At 34.9% G+C, this 23,380-nt stretch overlaps 1 protein-coding gene across 1 annotated transcript; it reads right to left on the bottom strand.

Annotated features, from left to right (window-relative positions):
• Positions 1-106: 106 nt before the first annotated feature.
• Positions 107-22,797, bottom strand: LOC148175717 (acetylcholine receptor subunit alpha-like). Its single transcript, XM_088033876.1, has 11 exons — positions 22,613-22,797; positions 16,974-17,067; positions 13,495-13,634; positions 5,603-5,647; positions 5,441-5,550; positions 5,204-5,384; positions 4,879-4,994; positions 1,741-1,909; positions 1,408-1,691; positions 992-1,358; positions 107-948 (listed from the first exon to the last, which is right to left on the bottom strand). The coding sequence occupies exons 2-11, from the start codon at positions 17,020-17,022 to the stop codon at positions 751-753; spliced, it is 1,659 nt and encodes a 552-aa protein (XP_087890002.1). The 5' UTR covers positions 17,023-17,067; positions 22,613-22,797; the 3' UTR covers positions 107-750.
• Between the last annotated feature and the right edge of the window lie 583 nt (positions 22,798-23,380).

The following is a 23,380-nucleotide window of genomic DNA, read 5'->3' as shown; positions in this document are numbered from 1 at the left end:
ACAAAGATATAATTCGAGTATGTAGTTATGTAACGTGCATTTATAATTTATACTAGACATAGAAACGACGAAGAGAAAGTTTAAGGTTCTTTTATTAAAATTAGTGTTTTTATATAAAAATTTAATTTATTAAAATCGTTAGTTACAGCATAAATATGTATAGAAATTGTTTACATTGTTACATATTCTTTAAAATTTTTGATGCGTTAATAATATATATTATATAACCATTCGGCAGCTTTAACATATGAAGGATTTAAAAACTTAACAATAAATAAATTTAACGAAAACGTGCAATAACAAAGTTACTATTGATATTAGTGTGCTGACAATGAGAGGCATCTAGAATCTATACAAGTCCTGACAAAATAATTTCGTTGCTTGCATAGACCATACAATGATGACGGCAATTCTAATTTTCAAGTTGAGCAAACTTCTGCCGTTCATATGTTTGCTTTAGTTAAGTAGACTCGAACAAAACTTCAATCGTCGTGTCTACCTTTGAAAACTTTATCTACTGTAGTTTGACCCCTAAGAACAGCCTAATTTCGTTTTTACCTTAGAATATCCATAAAAGTTTATTGTCCGATCAGGAAATGAAAGCAGCTAATACAAAAAGTCGGATAATTTGAGCCAAGGGGTTTAGAAAATTCGGTATTAGCATAGCTTTAGAACCGGATCGGTTAAAGTCAATTCCTTTATGGTTCAGGTAACTAATTATTGGTTCCTAGTAACCGCTCAAAAACTAATTTAGAGAGAACTGGCAATATGTGGTTTGGCGGTAGTCGAGGCGATCTCTGAAAGTCGGACATCGATGGGTCTCCGATCATCGTACAAAGTTGGAGCTTGGAGGATAATTCCTGCCGTACCCACCAAGACAGCCAAGGTGAAGATCCACAGGAAGAGACGGTCCAGCACCATTGCCACATATTTCCAATCTTCTTTCACCTAGAAACTTCATTTAATGAAGAGATCAAACTAGTGGTACTACCTTAGTAGAATCCTCTTCTCTTCTAGTGTGATCGGCGATGAATCGCACCCCATCGATGGCTTTGTGGACTTCCGGACAAAGATACCAAGCGTTGGACTCGTGACAAAGAGCCTCTTCGAGACCCCCAGCGCCCAATTCCCCAGGGAGTGGTAAAGTGAGACCTGGGGGAGGCGTAGTGCCGTGAACACGACACGCGTTTAATGCCCCAGCCTCCAACTCCCTGGGTGTCAATTCATCCCTTGAACTAGCACTGGGGAAGAAGTTCTGGGGATCGTCCACTAAGTCTTCAGTGTCTGTAAACACCCCCGGATCTCGCAGCTCCAAGCCGTTGCAAGTGCGGACCATGACGCGATGGCTCGATGACATACTAAAAGAAGAGATTGAGAGATTCGAGCGAGTTTAAGCGCCCAACTCACTTTTTTCTATCTAACTGGTAATGTGGACGTCGCATCACTAATAACCTTGGAAGAATATGAATGAAAACTCGTCGAACCCATGGTGCCATGGTGTGGGTTTGTGGAGAACGGAAATGAACGTTTAGTACGACGACAGTTACACATATACTGAACGTGTCTAAGATCATGGTAAAGAGTACAAACTTGCCCAAAAGAGGCACCACCAGGGATGTTGGCGGGATAATTTCTGCCAAGAGGAGGAAGAACACCGTCAGTGATAGAAGGATGGAGATGGATAAACTGACCTGAAAGAAAAATTAGTAATTTATTGAGAATTGAGAGGTCGAATCTTACTTTTTCCCCACTGTCTGAAGGCAAATAGAACACAAGTACGGTGAGAAAGGAAATGCCCATGCATGGGATGATGAGATTTACGGTATAAAATAAAGTTTTACGTCTCATCGTGATGTTGAATGTTATGTCAAGGTACGGCTCATCACAACAAGTGTAGAATTTTTCGTTCCTGGAACAATTTTGCATGATTTGAAGTCTATTAAAGATATTCAGTGGAAAGATAACGTTTTTTTAGTCTTAAGAATTCTGTGTCTTTTGATCCGGAATAATTTATAATTTGAAAGAAATAATAACTGATTTTATTAAAAGTCGCAATTTCAGTCATCATTATACAACCAACAATGCAGATTTTATGGTAGAATTTTAAAAGTTCTATTATCCACCTAATTAGAAAAATTTCTAAAATCTGCGTCTACCCTCTTCAAATTTCATCGCTGTAGCATCAGCAGAACCAAAGATTTTAAAACATGAGAATTTTCAATTTTCTTCAACAAATAACTGATTTATGGTCGTTTGAATTTTTGGGTTGTCACCAGAGGGCCAAATTTTTGAAGGTTCGAAACAACTCGTGCTCGATATCTCGAAAACTATTCCCGATAATAGAATGCGGTTTGCGGCATCGTTTTTCTCGCGATTTTTTACATTAGAAATCGTTTTTAGATTTTTCAATAGTCGAAAGTTGCAGTTTTTTGCAAAAATTTATGATTAAAACTATGCCAAACTTCTCATATTGATATCTCGCTTATTTTTTAGAGTAAACTTGAGTTATTATACACCAGTGTACGCAGAATTTTACGCAGATTCCAAATCTGGGATTTAAATTCAGAGACGACTGCAAATAACCGAGTTACGGCTGATTAAAGTATTGAAATGTTAATTTTCATTTTTTCTCATTTTTTCTTATTTTTAAAGTTAAATATTTCGGAAACTATTAGAGATATTGCGATGCGGTTTGCGCCATCGTTTTTCTCGGCTCATTTTACGTTAGAAAAAGTGCTTAAAAGCCCAAAATTCGATAGTCGATTTTTTGCGAAAAAAAAATCCGACTCAATCGATAAAAAAATTTCAATTTTTTTATTGTTGACCATAACTCGTAGACCGTTTGTTTGATCGATCTCAAATTGGGCCAGTAAATAGATTTCGAGCTCCTCTTTCGAATGATATATAATACAAAGGTATTAAACGTCGTTTTTACATTAAAAATAGTGATTGAAAATCACCCCAAAATGACCACTTTCAAACAGTTTTTGGTCAATGCTTTCTTTATTTCGTAGGTAAACTTAATAAATTTTACTCATTTTACGCAGAATCTCACGCTGAATCCAAATCTGGAATTTAAATTCAGATCCGACAACAAATAACTGAGTTATGGCCGTTTGAATTTTTGGATTGTCGCCAGATGGCCAAATTTTTGAAGGTTCCAAAAAATTCATGCTCGATATCTCGAAAACTATTTGAGATATTGGAATGCGGTTTGCGGCATCGTTTTTGTCGCGATTTTTTACATAAGAAATAGTTTTTAGATTTTCCAATAGTCGAAATTTGCATATTTTCGCGAAAATTCATGATTAAAAAAACTATGCCAAACTTCTCATATCGATATCTCGCTTATTTTTTAGAGTAAACTTGAGTTATTATACATCAGTGAACGCAGAATTTTACGCAGATTCCAAATCTGGGATTTAAATTCAGATTCGACTGCAAATAACCGAGTTATGGCTGATTAAAGTATTGAAATGTTGATTTTTATTTTTTCTCATTTTTCCTTATTTTTAAAGTTAAATATTTCGGAAACTATTAGAGATATTGCGATGCGGTTTGCGCCATCGTTTTTCTCGGCTCATTTTACGTTAGAAAAAATGCTTAAAAGCCCAAAATTCGATAGTCGATTTTTTGCGAAAAAAAAATCCGACTCAATCGATAAAAAAAATTCATTTTTTTTATTTTTGGCCATAACTCGTAAACCGTTTGTTTCATCGATCTCAAATTAGGCCAGTAGATAGATTTCGAGCTCCTCTTTCGAATGATGTATAATACAAAGGTATTAAACGTCGTTTTTACATTAAAAATAGTGATTGAAAATCACCCCAAAATGACCACTTCGAAACAGTTTTTGTTCAAAGCTTTCTTTATTTCGTAGGTAAACTTAATAAATTTTGACTCATTTTACGCAGAATGTCACGCTGAATCCAAATCTGGAATTTAAATTCAGATCCGACAACAAGTAACTGAGTTATGGCCGTTTGAATTTTTGAGTTGTTGTCAGAGAGCCAAATTTTTTAAGGTTCCAAACAATTCGTGCTCGATATCTCGGAAACTATTTCAGATATTGAGATGCGGTTTACGCCATTGTTTTTCTCGCTATTTTTTACATAAGAAAAAGTTCTTTGATTTTTCTACAGTCAAAATTTACAAATTTTCGCAAAAATTCATGACTAAAACTATGCCAAACTTCTCATATCGATATCTCGCTTATGTTTTAGAGTAAACTTAAGTTATTATCCATCAGTGTACGCAGAATTTTCCGTAGATTCTAAATCTGAGATTTAAATTTAAATTCGACAACAAAAATTGAGTTATGGCCGATCAAAGTCTCGGAAAGTTGATTTTCATTTTTTCTCATTTTTCCTAATTTGTCCGATCGATCTCAAATTTGACCAGTAGATAGATCTCGAGCTTCTTTTTCGATTTAGGAATTTGACCAAAATCATTGGTGCGGGAGAAGCTGGTTGATATTATAAAATGTACATTTTTTTGATAAACGAAAAAATTTAAAAAAATGTATTTTGCTAAACTAAAAAATTAATAACGCAAACCAATAAGTTATTTTTTTTTTAGGTTTTAATCCAATCCTCCATTTTACATTGAGAAAAGAAGTGGATTTTAACATTTTCAATATTTGAAACTTTACTATGTAAATTATAAATCATTTAATGAGACAGTTTATTCTCTGTGAATTTTCTTGCAATTGAGTTTGAATCATTTAAACGGCAATTTTTCTCCAAGTCCATAAAAAACCTTCTTTGCCGAAGGTAGCAGCAAGAAGTGCTCGCTTTTCACTGGCAAACTTTTTAATCAAAATAAATTATTTGTTCTGAAAGCAACTTCCAAAATCGATAAATCAAAGACACACTTTACCTGACAGCGGGAACTTCCAGGATGTCCCATTCCACTGAAGTATAGAATTCAGTTAAATCGATTCCTATGTCTACAACATTAGATCCTTTCATTTCATCCACGTGCCTCAAATCGACCTAGAGCAAAATATTTCGTTTATTTTCGAAAAAACGCGCAAACGTAACGCTTGATTGAATCGTACGTCAAAATGCAATCGCGGTTAATCCGTTCAGCATCATGAAAAATTCAACAGTTTGGTTTATCTGGTGAATTTCCGATCAGCCTGATTTTAATATTCCCCGTGTTGGAGGTATCGACACCGAGTGGAAAATAACCGGAAAACAACCTGAAATCCGTCATAAGTCCACGACCCAAACTTCATAACACACGTCTGTTCATCGAAAGGGAAGTATTCAACATCAATCTCACAGGAAGACTTGTAAATAGCAGGTGGTTTCCATTCCACCCTTCCAGTGTAATTGAGAGTCGCTTTGGTTGCCAACGTCACCTCAAAGTTACCATCGGCACTATAAATAACTTCATTAACACCGCGTCTTCAGGTTCTAATCATCATCATTCTCACTTATTGTAAAGGACGATGTCTGGCCGCCAAATATGATCAGAAGGAACGTGGAGCATTTCTACGCCTCCGTATTCCTTTGGGTCCCATTTCAACTTATAATCGTACCAGGACTGTAAACATTTAATCACGAAATGGACGCTTTTACGCTTATTCAATTCTCACCTGTTCAACCCATAAGTTTGTTGTCATGATCTGGTTCTTCAGGTTCTGGAAAAAAAATCAAACAAACTTCAATGAAACTTCTCCGGCAATTTCGCGAGTAAACTGAACAATTATTGCAAATAAAAGTTAGATGGAAAGGAACTGTGTCAATATGAAACTTCTTATCGGCAGCTTTCAGGCTTTTTCAGATTTCTTCATTCGGCGCAATTAGAAAGGGTGAATAATTCATACCCTTAAAAAACAACTTCCGCGTTGGTTGAATTTAACATCGATAAAGCAAATACAAATTTAATTTGTTTTCACAGTCAATGAAAAACCGCTCTGACCTTATAATAAAACGTACCAAATTTCAATTACTCTCGTAGAGGCGATAAAACACGCAAATTTATTATTTTATTCACAATATACAGGGTCCGGCAACACTTGTGTCCACCCCCAAAATCGCCTTTAATTTTAAAGATAAAATTTTGAAATTTTGCATACGCTCACAGTTGACAAAGCTCTAGAAGCTGATGGAAAAATTTGTTTTTTATCACTGATAGTTTTGGCGTCGCGACTCCTAAAAAATGTAATTTTTAGTTAATTGAGAAGGTTTGTAATACCAACCCCTAATTTATTTTTTTTCAATATAAATGTGTTAAACATATCTCAGTTGTTATTTTAGATTCAATGCAAATTGTCTTTAAAATTTGAGAAAAAAATGCTGTTTTATCAAGTTAGTTTCCAACTTCATTACGTCAAAATTGGGAACTACGTTTACACCCATCTGTCAACATCTTATGTCACAAATGACATCTATCCTTTGGGTCGCTTTAGATTGTGACAAAAGTCTTACTTGGTGAAATTGTCGCTTTGTCGATGTTAATTAACGATTTCTGGTGTCTATAAAATGCAACATGCCCGTGTTAATCAAAATTAACCTTTATAAGAGGAATGAAGTGACTTGTGAAATCTTGCTGTAAACGTAGTTTGCCGTTGCGTTGTCATAATTTTGAAAACTAACTTGATAAAACAGCGTTTTTTTCGCAAATTTTAAACACAATTTGCATTAGATTTAAAATAAAAACTTAGATATTTGTATCTCAGTTATGTTGAAAAAAAATTGAATTCGCGAATATTTCCGCAAAAACTCAAAAATCGCTAAAAATTATACTTCTTAGGCGTCGCGACGCCAACCAAACCGTGATAAAAAATAAATTTTTGCGTCAGGTTCTAGAGCTTTATCAACTATGAGTGTATGCAAATTTTCAAAATTGTAACTTTATTATTAAAGACGATTTTGGGGGTGGACACAAGTGTTGCCGGACCCTGTATATATCGACATCTCGCTTATATTTTAGAGTAAACTTAAGTTATTATACATCAGTGTATGCAGAATTGTACGCAGATTCCAAATCGAAGATTTAAATTCAGATCCGACAACAAATAACTGAGGTATGGCCGATCAAAGTCTCGGGAAGTTGATTTTCATTTTTTTTCATTTTTCCTAATTTTTAAAGTTAAATATCTCGGAAACTATTAGAGGTATTGAGATGCGGTTTGCGCCATCGTTTTTCTCGCGATTTTTTACATAAGAAATAGTTTTTAGATTTTCCAATAGTCGAAATTTGCATATTTTCGCGAAAATTCATGATTATATAACTATACCAAATTTCTCACATCGATTTCTCGCTTATTTTTTAGAGTAAACTCGAGTTATTATACATCAGTGAACGCAGAATTTTACGCAGATTCCAAATCTAAGATTTAAATTCAGATCCGACTACAAATAACTGAGTTATGGCCGATCAAAATTTCGGATAGTTGATTTTCATTTTTTCTCATTTTTCCCAATTTTCAAAGTTAAAAATCTCGGAAACTATTAGAGATATTGAGATGCGGTTTGCGCCATCGTTTTTCTCGGCTCATTTTACGTTAGAAAAAGTGCTTAAAATCCCAAAATTCGAAAGTCGATTTTTTGCGAAAAAAAAATCCGACTCAATCGATAAAAAAAATTCAATTTTTTTATTTTTGACCATAACTCGTAAACCGTTTGTTTGATCGATCTCAAATTGGGCCAGTAGATAGATTTCAAGCTCCTCTTTCGAACGATATATAATACAAAGGTATTAAACGTCGTTTTTACATGAAAAATAGTGATTGAATATCACCCCAAAATGACCACTTCCAAACAGTTTTTGTTTAATGCTTTCTTTATTTCGTAGGTAAACTTTATAAATTTCGACTCATTTTACGCAGAATCTCACGCTGAATCCAAATCTGGAATTTAAATTCAGATCCGACAACAAATAACTGAGTTATGGCTGTTTGAATTTTTGGATTGTCGCCAGGTGGCCAAATTTTTGAAGGTTCCAAAAAATTTATGCTCGATATCTCGAAAACTATTTGAGATATTGGAATGCGGTTTGCGGCATCGTTTTTGCCGCGATTTTTTACATAAGAAATAGTTTTTAGATTTTCCAATAGTCGAAAGTTGCAAATTTTTGCAAAAATTCATGACTAAAACTATGGCCAAACTTCTCATACCGATATCTCGCTTATTTTTTAGAGTAAACTTGAGTTATTATACACCAGTGTACGCAGAATTTTACGCAGATTTCAAATCTGGGATTTAAATTCAGATACGACAACAAATAACTGAGTTATGGCCGATTAAAATTTCGGATAGTTGATTTTCATTTTTTCTCATTTTTCCCAATTTTCAAAGTTAAATATCTCGGAAACTATTAGAGATATTGAGATGCGGTTTGCGCCATCGTTTTTCTCAGCTCATTTTACGTTAGAAAATGTGCTTAAAAGCCCAAAATTTGATAGTCGATTTTTCGCAAAAAAAAATTGCGACTCAAACGATGAAAATTTTTCATTTTTTTTAATTTTTGGCATAACTCGCAAACTGTTTGTCCTATAGATCTCAAATTTGGCCAGTAGATAGATTTTAAGCTCCTCTTTCGACTGATATATAATTCAATGCTATTAAACGTCATTTTCATTTGGAAAACATTGATTGAAAATCACCCTAAAATGATGTTTTCAAAACAGTTTTTGGCCAATACCTCGTTTATTTATTAAGCAAACTCAACAAATTTGGTCTCCTTTTACGCAGAATTTCACGCTGAATCCAAAAATATAATAATTTTTTAAAATTTGTCAATAAATAACCGAGTTATGGCCGTTTGAAATTTTGGGTTGTCGCCAGATGGCCAAATTTTTGAAGGTTCGAAACAATTCATGCTCGATATCTCGGAAACTATTCCAGATATTGGCATGCGGTTTGCGGCATCGTTTTTCTCGCGATTTTTTACATAAGAAATAGTTTTTAGATTTTGCAATAGTCGAAATTTGCAAAGTTTCGCAAAAATGTATGACCAAAACTATGGCCCAACTTCTCATATCGATATCTCGCTTATTGTTTAGAGTAAACTTGAGTTATTATACATCAGTGAACGCAGAATTTTACGCAGATTCCAAATCTAGGATTTAAATTCAGATCCGACAACAAATAACTGAGTTATGGCCGATCAAAATTTCGGATAGTTGATTTTCATTTTTTCTCATTTTTCCCAATTTTCAAAGTTAAATATCTCGGAAACTATTAGAGATATTGAGATGCGGTTTGCGCCATCGTTTTTCTCGGCTCATTTTACGTCAGAAAAAATGCTTAAAAGCCCAAAATTCGATAGTCGATTTTTTGCGAAAAAAAAATCCGACTCAATCGATAAAAAAATTTTAATTTTTTTATTTTTGACCATAACTCGTAATCCGTTTGTTTGATCGATCTCAAATTGAGCCAGTAGATAGATTTCGAGCTCCTCTTTCGAATGATATATAATACAAAGTTATTAAACGTCGTTTTTACATTAAAAATAGTGATTGAAAATCACCCCAAAATGACCACTTCCAAACAGTTTTTGTTCAATGCTTTCTATATTTCGTAGGTAAACTTAATAAATTTCGACTCATTTTACGCAGAATCTCACGCTGAATCCAAATCTGGAATTTAAATTCAGATCCGACAACAAATAACTGAGTTATGGCTGTTTGAATTTTTGGATTGTCGCCAGATGGCCAAATTTTTGAAGGTTCCAAAAAATTCATGCTCGATATCTCGAAAACTATTTCAGATATTGGAATGCGGTTTGCGGCATCGTTTTTCTCGCAATTTTTTACATAAGAAATAGTTTTTAGATTTTCCAATAGTGGAAATTTACATATTTTCGCGAAAATTCATGATTAAAAAAACTATGCCAAACTTCTCATATCGATATCTCGCTTATTTTTTAGTGTAAACTTGAGTTATTATACATCAGTGAACGCAGAATTTTACGCAGATTCCAAATCTGGGATTTATATTCAGACACGACTGCAAATAACCGAGTTATGGCTGATTAAAGTATTGAAATGTTGATTTTCATTTTTTCTCATTTTTCCTTATTTTTAAAGTTAAATATCTCGGAAACTATTAGAGATATTGCGATGCGGTTTGCGCCATCGTTTTTCTCGGCTCATTTTACTTTAGAAAAAGTGCTTAAAAACCCAAAATTCGATAGTCTATTTTTTGCGAAAAAAAAATCCGACTCAATCGATAAAAAAATTTCAATTTTTTTATTTTTGACCATAACTCGTAAACCGTTTGTTTGATCGATCTCAAATTGGGCCAGTAGATAGATTTCAAGCTCCTCTTTCGAATGATATATAATACAAAGGTATTAAACGTTGTTTTTACATTAAAAATAGTGATTGAAAATCACCCCAAAATGACCACTTCCAAACAGTTTTTGGTCAATGCCTTCTTTATTTCGTAGGTAAACTTAATAAATTTTGACTCATGTTACGCAGAATCTCCCGCTGAATCCAAATCTGGAATTTAAATTCAGATCCGACAATAAATAACTGAGTTATGGCCGTTTGAAATTTTGGATTGTCGCCAGATGGCCAAATTTTTGAAGGTTCCAAACTATTCATGCTCGATATCTCGAAAACTATTTGAGATATTGGAATGCGGTTTGCGGCATCGTTTTTCTCGCGATTTTTTACATAAGAAATAGTTTTTAGATTTTCCAATAGTCGAAATTTGCAAAGTTTCGCAAAAATGTATGACCAAAACTATGGCCCAACTTCTCATATCGATATCTCGCTTATTGTTTAGAGTAAACTTGAGTTATTATACATCAGTGAACGCAGAATTTTACGCAGATTCCAAATCTAAGATTTAAATTCAGATCCGACAACAAATAACTGAGTTATGGCCGATCAAAATTTCGGATAGTTGATTTTCATTTTTTCTCATTTTTCCCAATTTTCAAAGTTAAATATCTCGGAAACTATTAGAGATATTGAGATGCGGTTTGCGCCATCGTTTTTCTCGGCTCATTTTACGTCAGAAAAAATGCTTAAAAGCCCAAAATTCGATAGTCGATTTTTTGCGAAAAAAAAATCCGACTTAATCGATAAAAAAATTTTAATTTTTTTATTTTTGACCATAACTCGTAATCCGTTTGTTTGATCGATCTCAAATTGAGCCAGTAGATAGATTTCAAGCTCCTCTTTCGAATGATATATAATACAAAGGTATTAAACGTCGTTTTTACATTAAAAATAGTGATTGAAAATCACCCCAAAATGACCACTTCCAAACAGTTTTTGGTCAATGCTTTCTTTATTTCGTAGGTAAACTTAATAAATTTTGACTCATGTTACGCAGAATCTCCCGCTGAATCCAAATCTGGAATTTAAATTCAGATCCGACAATAAATAACTGAGTTATGGCCGTTTGAATTTTTGGATTGTCGCCAGATGGCCAAATTTTTGAAGGTTCCAAACTATTCATGCTCGATATCTCGAAAACTATTTCAGATATTGGAATGCGGTTTGCGGCATCGTTTTTGTCGCTATTTTTTACATAAGAAATAGTTTTTAGATTTTCCAATAGTCGAAATTTACATATTTTCGCGAAAATTCATGATTAAAAAAACTATGCCAAACTTCTCATATCGATATCTCGCTTATTCTTTAGAGTAAACTTGAGTTATCATACATCAGTGAACGCAGAATTTTACGCAGATTCCAAATCTGGAATTTAAATTCATATACGACTGCAAATAACCGAGTTACGGCTGATTAAAGTATTGAAATGTTGATTTTCATTTTTTCTCATTTTTCCTTATTTTTAAAGTTAAATATTTCGGAAACTATTAGAGATATTGCGATGCGGTTTGCGCCATCGTTTTTCTCGGCTCATTTTACATTTGAAAAAGTGCTTAAAAGCCCAAAATTCAATAGTCGACTTTTTGCGAAAAAAAAATCCGACTCAATCGATAAAAAAAATTTCAATTTTTTTACTTTTGACCATAACTCGTAAACCGTTTGTTTGATCGATCTCAAATTGGGCCAGTAGATAGATTTTGAGCTCCTCTTTCCAATGATATATAATACAAAGGTATTAAACGTCGTTTTTACATTAAAAATAGTGATTGAAAATCACCCCAAAATGACCACTTCGAAACAGTTTTTGTTCAAAGCTTTCACTCATTTTACGCAGAATCTCACGCTGAATCCAAATCTGGAATTTAAATTCAGATCCGACAACAAATAACTGAGTTATGGCCGTTTGAATTTTTGGGTTGTCGCCAGATGGCCAAATTTTTGAAAGTTCCAAACAATTCATGCTCGATATCTCGAAAACTATTTGAGATATTGGAATGCGGTTTGCGGCATCGTTTTTCTCGCGATTTTTTACATAAGAAATCGTTTTTAGATTTTCCAATAATCGAAATTTGCAAATTTTCGCGAAAATTCATGATTATATAACTATACCAAATTTCTCATATCGATATCTCGCTTATTTTTTAGAGTAAACTTGAGTTATTATACATCAGATTCCAAATCTAGGATTTAAATTCAGATCGGACAACAAATAACTGAGTTATGGCCGATCAAAGTTTCGGAAAGTTGATTTTCATTTTTCCTTATTTTTGAAGTTTCTTAGAGTTTTACATTTTCTATGTACTAAAAAATTCAGAAGGATTCTTGGAGATTTCTCAAGATTTTTAGAAAATCAAAAAAACATTAGAAACTTATTTATTCAAGCTCCATATTTCCGAATTTTCTAAACTTTTTCACTTTTAGTTTCGTTCCAAAAATAAAAATTTCTAAAATCTGTCGGTCCAGAATTTTGAAATTTGCCAAAATTAATAAACTAGCTTGGACTAGCAACCTATGCAAATTTTATCGCTGTGGCACCAGCAGAACGAAAAATACAATTTTTTTTATAGAAGTTTTGGGTCTTTTGGTTCGTCTTAAAAATAATTTTTTTTGAATCTCCGTCTGTTTCTTTAAAATTTTGAAATTTGGTACAATGAATAAATAAGATAAGGGCAGTAACCTCTGTAAATTTCGTCGTTATAGCACCAACAGAACCAAAGATACAATTATAATCAGAAGACAATTCAACTTAAGAAAAGACTTTTCATTACGTCCAAAATTTCTCAACTAGTGTTACTATCGAGTCGAGACAATAATTCCGCCCGTGCTATTTTATCCCAAAATTAATGAAAAGCATGATTAATGACGCCGGTCTTATCACAGTTTTTCCTCACAAACCGCGCTAAAAATGCCCCCGGACGTGAGAAAGTCATTAGCAAAATTAGTGATCATCGCATTGTGCATGCATAAACGATCCGTGCGCTCTTTAAACAGATTTACCTCAAACGTCGCTCCAACTTTGAAGTGTAATTTTGATGTCGGCACATGTTTACTTACTGCCAGAGTAACGAGATACAAACAATTTCGTCGAACAAAGTGGCGAGAAAAATTAATTAGTTCTGGAAATGCAATTTCTGCAGCTAAATGAAAAAGGAAGGAGACAAAACCGCGCTAAACCAATTTTCACTTACGACATCGATGAGCTGGGAGAGTTTCAGCTTGATTTTGACCGTGAGAGCGTCGGAGACGTTCACCACAGGTCGCACCAACTTGTTATAATTTGACAGAAGATCATCGTAAAGGCGTTTAGCGTCTGGATTACCGGAACATCCTGAAAAAAATAAGACAAATGGCTGAATTGCTCTAATTTAGTGTCAGTTTCATTAGAAAATCCTCGTTGAAATAAATCAGTACGAAGGGCGAGCTAGATAAAGATTTTGGAAATGATTAATGTTTGAACAACGTCAACAAAGCCCGGTCGGCAATGCTTCGAACGTGATTTTTTTCGAATTAATTGATGCGGAAAACGCGCTCATGCTTAAATAAATAAAATATTTCAAATCCGGGCATCATATTTTGAAGCTCTTATTAAATCTAATCCTTTGAGCTCGAGTTAATCTTGACTGGTATTTAGGTTGATTGCAGTTATAATTTATTTACCGATGCGGGCATTGAAGGAATTGTTGCCGGGATGCGACTAATTGGGAATAATGTTGCTCTGGAGTGTTCTTCTAATGAATTATAATTGGGAGCATCAACGGTCCGTGTTTTCATAAAAAACTCTAATTAAACGAGCTAATTTCTAAGTTCGAAACGAAAAAAAAAACTAGATTTATTTACACCATTGGTTGTGCTGCGGTCTAAGCAAACTTTGCAAGTAAAAATTTAATGAGAAAATGGGAGCATTCCGCAAAGCTTCTTACGACTTTTTACCCGGATAATGAGGCAGAAATGCGCACTGTTTGTCCACCTTTGAACCCAAAAAACCGACGAAGTTCCCTCGACTCTAATTTCCTTTCATTTTTGCGTTTTTTATTGTTTGATTAACGCGTTTCCCCCATATTTCCGCCGACAATTACGAAATTAGAGCAATGCAAAAAGAATTTACGTTCGGCCATAACTCTAAAATCTTTGTATGCACAGGAAAGCCAATCTTTTAAAGTAAAGATCGCAATTTTTATCCAATACCTCCGAGCGCTTTCAGGTGAAGCTACACCTTGACACTTCAGCTTTATAGATTCTGCTTATACGTATAATTTTGCACCTTCCAGTCACAGCTTATTCAATTTACTTAAAAGTTTCGTTTCGCCGTAAAGAAAAATGTTTACAAACGCAATGAATAGAGCTTTCGTTATATTAAAACAGAAAATTATATCAGAGAGGAAAACGTGGGAAAAATGTTGACCCCGACAAACGACATCTGACATGGGATGATATCGTGTGTCTCGGAGCAATATAAAAATGATAATTTACTACGAGAGTAAAAGGAAACAAGACATTCGGAAAAATATTACTTTGTGTGCGCGGTTGACAATGAAAAAAGAGTGGAACTGGAAAAGGAAGATTGTAATGGAAATTTTTAAGGGGGACTGTCACAACTGTCAAAATTTGTAAAAGTGGAGCTCGTTCAAGCATTAAAAAGTGTACAAAGTTTCGTTAGAATCGTCTGAAGAATAATGCAGATATTTAAAAATAATAATTTGAAAAATGGTGGATGCGCCGGGTCAAATTTTAAATATTTAAAAATTCAATAAACAGAGCACTTCGAAAAATACAAAAACTAACGAAACAGATTTCAGAGTTCTTGAACTCTAAAGAACCGGAGGAATTTCAGAGCATTCTTATCCTTGAAATCGTTAAATCGAACGGTTGTTTATGTATATCTTTGCGAAAGGAAAATTGTGATGGAAATTTTTAAGCAGCTTGTCACATCTGTCAAAATTTGTAAAAGTGTAGCTCGTTTAAACATTAGAAAGTGTACAAAGTTTTGTTAAAATCGTCTGAAGAATAACAGAGATATTTACAAAAAATATTTGAAAAATGGTGGATGCGCCGGGTCAATTTTTAAAATATTTAAAAATTTAATTGTTTGAGCAATCCCGAGAGTTTACAAATTCCAAAGTGCCTGAAATCTAAAGAACCGGAAGAATTCCGGAGCATTCCAATCCTTGAAATCGTTAAATCGAACAGTTGTATGTTTGTACCTTTGCATATTACTTTAAATTTATTGCGTCGCTTTTCGCCCATTAATATCCGTTTAACAGTGACCCGGGATCCGGACAATTCATCCCCGGACTATTGGTTTCCGGCAAATTAGTCCCCGGATGGGATAGCGAATTTTTACCAAGATGCGACAATTAATTACGGAGAAATCGGTAGAAATGGGCATAAAAACTAAATAAATCGTCGAAAACTCAACTTAATTTGAAACTAAATATTATTTTTCTCCATAAAAAAATAGTTTTTAAAGCTGTATCTACAAATTAAAGCTCAAAATGCATAAAGTTATAAAATTTTGTCAAAACTTAACAGTTAATATTAAAGAAGTCTAAAATGTGCTTGAAATCCACAAAATTCGTCGAAAAATCACCTAAATTTAAAGCGAAATTTACAAAATATTTAACATTTTACAAAATGAAGGTATAAATACATCAAATAGTAATTTTTTTATTAAAATCCAATGGTTAGTTATGGAGAAATTGACAGAAATGTGCATGCAATCCCCAAACCCCGTCGAAAAATCGCCAATCGTCCTTGTTGTTGTTGAGTAAAGTTAACCTAATTCCCGCTTTACTTAGCAACTTTCGCCGTTTCGCTAATCCCCCAAATCAGAGTGAAAAATTTTCCCCCAAACTTCCTTTTACCTAACTAACTCAAATGTGATGTCGAAGATAACATACATATCAAGTTTGGCAACTGTACGTAACGAAGTTTCCCCACTTCCTTTCCCGATACCCTTAACACTTCCGATTCCACCGAAGCTTTTAACAACCCGCAACTACCATCATCGTGCGCTTAACTATCTATTTACTAATATCCAAGTTAAATTAATATTGATCAAATACAGACGAAATCTCGCAAAGCCAATATTGTAGTTTCCAGAATCCATTATTTGCCCCTAAATAACAATTAATTACAATAAAAAAAATCGGCGTACGTGGATTTGACTACAAAGGGTTGTAGAATAAAGAGATGTGTTATTGACGGCCTTTTTTTGTCGATAAATCCAGGGATTTTATTACGAGGTTTTATTTGTGTCTTGGACGACATAGCCTTGTCATTATACATAAAATATTTACAGGAGTCGCTAAATTAAATAACGCGGACAAATAGGGTTTTATAGACAGGTGTATAATGAAATAGCGGGGCGCTCCAGTTGTGTTTTATTTATGGTTTTCTAGGCAGGCAACGACACAAACCCAATCTTATGAAGTTTTCAGGGAAAATATTTGAATATTTCGTTCAACTCCACGTTTTTAACTAAATATTAAAAAACCGCTCTCTATATCGAGCGATAAATTCCCCCGTTATGGCCCTCAAAACCCCATTCTTGCAAATATAAAAATCAAAGGAAGTACCACAATAAACCGCCAGAAAGCGATAATGGCAGAGTGGTTGATAAACGGCTCTTATCCTCATAATTTTATAAAATCAAAGGATTGTACTTTACCTGATATAAGCACTAAAACTATCCACATAATCCCCACCAAACTCTTCATTCTGCGATGGCCGAATCATGTCCACATGGTGGCCCTTCCAGTTTTCTGAAACAAAATCCTTTAATTAAAGTTTGCTCTTGTTATTATTTCGCACGTCTGTCCACTCCAAATCCCCGAGATAAAACCTTTCAACGCAATCGTTGAAAAAGTCATAAATGGAAGTTTTATGTCGAGCAATGTTCAGGTATATCTCTAAACGTTGAGATTTTATGACCTTTTGTATTACAGCCACTTTCGGCGGTGATTGCTAAACAAACTCATCGGAAAAAGACGATTCAAAGAATGTCAATTCCTTTAATTAACTGAAAGGAAAAATCTCGGTTTGTTACTTTTATAAAAGCGCTGTCATTATTATTTTAATTAATTGTTTCTGAGAGATTGAACATAATTAAGGTAGAAAATTTCAGCTGAAATGAATTTTCAGATTGAAATGGAACCCGGGCGCATTCATAATAAGTGATTTTCTGATCTGTCACAAAAGCTTATTTCTAAAAGGTGTTTTCTGTAAATAAACTCCGACTTAATTAAATTTTAGAACACTGAATAAATCAAATTAATGTTGAGCTGAGGGTTAAGAACAAACTACGCATTAACATTTCGGGCTACATTCTCACGAAACTGAAATTCATAATATTAAAATACCTGCCGCTACGCGTCTTGTAACTAAAGTTTCAGGCGAGGCTTGTGATTTTAGGACTTGCGAATCGAATTTAGGACCTGTTGTATGAAAACCAGGCGAAAAACGACTCAAAATCTACGATGCGGAGTCTGATAACGATTTATCAAATTCTCTCAAAATTTTTATTGTAATCATTTTGAAATTTGACACAGTTAACAACCAATTGTCAAGTACCGACACTCCCAAATTTCATTGCTGTGGCGGTTAAATTACCCCAGTTATATCCATATTTAGTTTTTAAGGTTAGGATAAAGACGAGTTTGTTTAATTCGAAGTTCCCGCACGAGCGCCCGCTCCTCATTGGTTCATTTTCTAGCTGAGCAGTGGGGGCCGGCGCAACTTTAACCTCGCATTTCCCCGTTTCAAAGTAAAGAAAAGTGAATGAAAAGTGTGAAGTTGTGCTGTTTGTGCATCGTGAAAGTGTTGTTCAATGGTCATTCTTCAGTTTGAGACAAAATTCCGCTATTTTCTTCTTCACGTAAGGTCAGTGCAATTTTCGAATCTTTGCGCCGAAAAGTGAGGTTATGGGTCGCAAAAGGCGGAATAAAGTTGTGCCAAGAGTACCAACTTTGAGGATCCCGGGATCGTCAGGTTTTTTCGTGAAATTGGATAGGAATTGCGAATAAAACTGACATTGTTGCCATTATTAATACAAAAAACGAGTGAAGCTCAAAAAAAATCTTTGGATTTGTTCGGTTTTGGTTGAGATTCTGTGAAGTTTTTCTTAAATTCTCCGGGCGTCCCCTTAATTGCTATCGTATTTGAAAAATACACTCTTTAAAACGTAAAGTTGGCAGCAGTTCTTGCAATTTTTATCGGTAACAGTTGGCAAAAAAAGAGTTTGACCTTGACGCCTTTGTGACATGCGTAGAAGCTAATCGTTCGTTAAATTCTTATTTTTAGGCCGCCGTCCATTTTTAACGTTTTTGGAGACATATAAATAGACCGGAAAATGGTATTTTTGCAGCCTAGGCCTCCAAAAAAAACTTGATTTTTTTTCGTTTACTGGTTGGTATCGCCCTGTCATCAATTGACACAAGAGTGTGCTGCTGAAGTATTTTAAAAGAGGTTAGAATGTTTTATTTCCAAAATAGTTTCTAGGAAAGCAACCTTAAAGAGTAAAAGTCACTAGATCAGATTTTTTTTCTACAGCCTTGTGATCCAAATTACTAATTTAAATCTCTCTTTTGGAATAAATCTTTAATTAACTGGTAATTAATTTTAAATCTTGATTAACCTCAAATTCGCGACATTCAATTTTTTCCTAATTGAAAGCCTTATTTACACCCAAGAATTTTTAAAAATTTATGCAAGAGAGTACTGCTGGAGTTTGAGACCAAAAGTTTCTTCTAATATTGTGCCCTATATTTCTCAACAAGGAGCTTTACGTCGCTCCGGTTAATCCACGAGAGATATTATTTTCTTTCGTTTTGCAGATTTGTATAAAAAATTAAATTGAAAGTTTAGCTTCTTCCACTTGAAAAATTCAGTTCTGCAAGCAATTAGAACTTTGCGAAAAAGTAAGATCCACATGAAATAACGATTAAAAAGTGGTTTCCTGGCGCCTATTTTATCCGTCTGCATCATTTTATTTCAACGATAAAAGAACTATTTTATGATGAAGTCACGAGTTACAGGATTCTCTAGTGCAGAACACATAACTTTCGTCCCGGGATTTATATTTCAGGCACTATAAGTTCCTCGCAATTAGCCTCACGTATTCCAAAAGAATTTATGTAAAACATTGTAGTTAAAGATGAAGAAAATTGCGTCGTGGTGAATTACCAGAGTCATTGACACGGCTGTTTTTCCCCCGATAATAGACCACATGTGTCACAACATAAAAAAATAATGGAACCCGTGGACCAAACATGAGTTATATGATGGCATTAAAAAGTAATGCAAGCACCTGGAGTGCTCCGAACTTGGAAAGCGTTTTAAACAAGCGTCCACTGAGATGAAAGAGGAAGAACGGATAAGTGCTTTTGTGAGAAAGTGGAAGAAGGAGAATATAGGTAGAGTATCTTAGCAACGTTGGGGCCAATCGATGCATTACTTCTCTGAAACAGCAAAAGCTGTTAGCTGGAAGCTTTAAACGTCAGATCTCACAAGTGATAGTGACTTGGAGATAACGAAATTACAACATATCTCAAACAGAAGAGGTGTTTATCTTAAAAATTATTTGCGCCGATTGCTACAGGAAAAGAGTCGCTTAAAAAAGCATGAAGGTGAAAGCGGGTTCATTTTAATTTAATCCCCAGAAGGTTTCAGCACCTTTCACTCGACCCTCATCATTCCTACATTGATAATAACAACAACGACGTTGTTCAAGCTCGATCTGACCACCGAATAATCCGTCAAATCCGAAGATCGATCATAATTCAAAATCCGTGACGGAAGGAAGAGAACCAATCTGTATAAACACTCGAACGAATATTCCCTTAGTAGCAAAACCAGGGAGGATTCAGTGTAATTTATCAAATAAAAGCTCGCCGTCCTCCGGTAAACACAAGCAGTGTCGATATCGGGGTTGAACGATCACCTTGTTTAGGGGAGTTTTCAAATTTAATCCGACGTCATCGAAAAGAATTTACGGATAAATACCAGCTTGGGCCCTTTGTAATTGAGAACACTTGGAGAGAGTGGTTTATGGCATAAGGGTGGTGCCAAACGGGGTGAAATCACGATACGAGAAATTGGATTGAGATGTTTTATACTCGAAAGACACAAATTTCTATTGGTGTCATAAAACCGCTCGAGGGCGAAATTAGTAAATAAAACACGTTGAAAACGAAAAATGTTGCGTTTTTCGAATTCATTAAAGGCGCACCCTTGTGTTATTTGTCGTCTGAACCTTGAAATGTTCATAAACGAGGAAACTTTATTTTCATGATGTTTTTTGCTGACTTTCACAATCAATACAAAAACAAAAGTATCATAAAGTTACCATAAATTAGTGAGTTTCGTCGAGCAAAAATATCGTTATGCGGGTGTATTGTGCTCATTATTTGATATTCCGTCTGTCTTTGCACTGCCAGAACAATTTGTTTTCACTCGAAAGAGAACAAGCAATTTTGAGCCATCAGTCATTTCTAATTAAGATAAAACGCGTTAGAAAATAGAGTGGTGGAGGAAGACTCTTTTAAAAGTGAAATTAGCGCAATTCAAAAGTGAGCTGTTGAGGTTTATTTTATGTTGTATTTAGTACAATGGTCAATTAATTTTAATGGCCACTTTAGATTAAAATGGGAGCTGTTATGAAACCAAACATGGGTTGCTCTCGAGAATGCGAAATTTCCGTGTTTTTGAATTGTAGAAAAGTGTCTTTCGGGTTTGTTGAAATTTCCGTCACGTCACTAAAAGCTCGTAAACGCCGTTTGATTGGATTTTCATTATACATAATTACATTACACGACACCAACATGGAAATTTAATGAGACAACGCATCATCAACGGCGATAAAACTTGTATCTAAACTGTATTACCTAAATAATGGCGGAAACTATCGCAGCTAATTGCAAAAGTTTTTTCCTTCGAAAAAATATATTAAATATGTTAAACTCTGGTAATTTTAGCGCCACTTTGATCAAATTTGGAGAGGTTACTTATTTAGGGTTGCTTATTAACTGTGTTAAATTGCAGAACTGTAGGTCGAGCAAGACAAATTTTTGAAATTTTTAATCTCAAAATGAACAAAAACTCAAAGAAAAAAATAAAACTAAAAATCTTTTTTAGCAGCACATCTATCGATGGGGACTTTTGACAGTTTTTTTAGAACAATAAAATGAAGGTCCACACAAAAATTCAGCCTTATGCGAATTATTCCGAATTTCATGTTTATTTTGCCTGGACTAGAAACTATCGCAGCTAATTGCAAAAGTTTTTCTCCTTCGAAATCCTCAATGAACTCAATGAAAAGTGTGTCGTGATTTGGCGCAATAGAATTAATCACAATGGGTGGAACTGCGTGATTTCTTGGATGAATCGGTCGTTAAACTCACGTTAGGCACAACACCACCTCGAAAAGTGCACACTTTCAGTCGATATTGTTTGGTGCATTAAAAATAGGTCATTCCACGGCCTTAAAACTTTTCACGTTAAAATGATTTATTCCTGAAAAATAAACATCCCTCGCTTAAGAAATTAAAGTTCCAACCACATGTTTCTCACCGTCTATAATCCCCAACTCTTTTTCATTATCATGTTTTTCGTCCTAACGACGTCTCCGCGGTCTCAACGAGTCCTTATCTCTAATAAAAGTAAAAGAACAGAAATTCCCAAAGATCGATTTCTGCTGTTATCACGCTCGCTGGTGTTATTGACAAACTTTTAATGAAAACAAGCGTGTTTTTCTTTAACTGTTTTCGATAATGGGGGGTTCAGGTGTCGCGGGAATCCTCGACTTTACTCCTGTCATGAATAAAATATGTCGTATTTCAAAAGTGACGGAAAATCGAAATTTGGATTATTTGAGCGGAAACGTGCTTTTGGACGAAAAAATGGGATTTTCTCATCAAACTCGTAATCAAGCGGAATTATTAAATTGGTTCCGTTAACTATTCTGTTTCAAAGGACACTGACTGGAGGTAAAGCTCTTTGTACGGCCGAAACAGTCACAACTATCCTCCAGATAATGGGGTCCTTACAACTAAACCATTTGGTAATTCAGAAAACTTTTGGGGGTCTAATTGGGAAGCTCCTCCACCATTTTTTGAGTTTTTATCCTTTTTTTAGCCAGAAAAATCGGCTCAAAAAGTGGCATCCACCGTTTTTGTACCTTCCAAATTAGACTGTTAAATTACCAAATAAAAATGAATTAAGTGCAAATTTAATAATTGTTTAATTAGCGTAAAAAACGGCCAAATAACCTCACAAAACCACCCCCAAAAGCCAGCGTTTCCGCGAACTCACCAGAATCCGCCGCCGATGGCCATGATCTGCTCTCTCATTGAACTCTCCGTCTGTGAGGTGTCGAAGTCACAATCCCACCATTGAAAAACGGACTTGGCAGGTGCAAAACGTTCGCAACGAAGGCAATTCTGTCTCTGGAGCGAGCACGGCACCCACTAGCACCCTGGACGAGCGTCGAAAGGGATGCGCTCCTGCCGCCGCCCTGACCACGCAAGCGTACACTCCAAGTCGCCGCCACATCTCAAAAAGAAACACCGTTTCTGGGTTTCATCGCGTGTTTTCAATCCATGCGAGATAAATTCAGTGCAATTAATGTTTTAGCGTTTAGTCGGTCAGGAGCTTGGGGGTGAGTCGTGCGTGAATTGTGATTGTGTTCGAGGGGATGATTATACAAGTCACGGACGCTTTCAATTGCTGTTAATCTATGGAGTTGGAAGAGGCTTTGAGGGATGAAAAGGAGAAATCTAAAATAATCTAATTTTAAGGAGGAGAGCTAAATTCCAGTCTTGTTCCTTCTTGAATCATTTTTATTGTTATGGTTATTCTAGCTCATTCGTGCTATCGGGTAATTATTTATAAAGCTAGGAGGGAGGCTTTATTACGATTTATTTTATAGCCTCTCACTTTAACCTCAAATTTGTGGCAAAGTGACGTTGCATCTCAAGCACACTGTCATCACCACAGTTCGTGATTTTGATTAATTACCATAGAAGCGCAGTAAATAGGCCAATGAAAATCGGGCTTTCGCCCCGGGAAGTTTAAATTTTC

Source organism: Gnatocerus cornutus, chromosome 4 (assembly GCF_029298725.1).
Source record: "Gnatocerus cornutus isolate USDA-ARS CGAHR chromosome 4, icGnaCorn1.1, whole genome shotgun sequence".
NCBI lineage: Eukaryota > Metazoa > Arthropoda > Insecta > Coleoptera > Tenebrionidae > Gnatocerus > Gnatocerus cornutus.
The sequence above is the reverse complement of the archived record's forward strand: the minus strand, read 5'-3'. Positions and strand labels throughout refer to the sequence as shown.

Excerpts from the sequence above, each read along its gene's own strand:
- LOC148175717 (XM_088033876.1), bottom strand. The coding sequence starts at position 17,022 with ATGAAGAGTTTGGTGGGGATTATGTGGATAGTTTTAGTGCTTATATCA. Across the intron at positions 5,385-5,440 it reads GACATCGTCCTTTACAATAA|TGCCGATGGTAACTTTGAGG; the intron begins GTGAGAATGATG and ends AGTTATTTATAG. Across the intron at positions 1,692-1,740 it reads CTTCAGACAGTGGGGAAAAA|GTCAGTTTATCCATCTCCAT; the intron begins GTAAGATTCGAC and ends TTTTTCTTTCAG.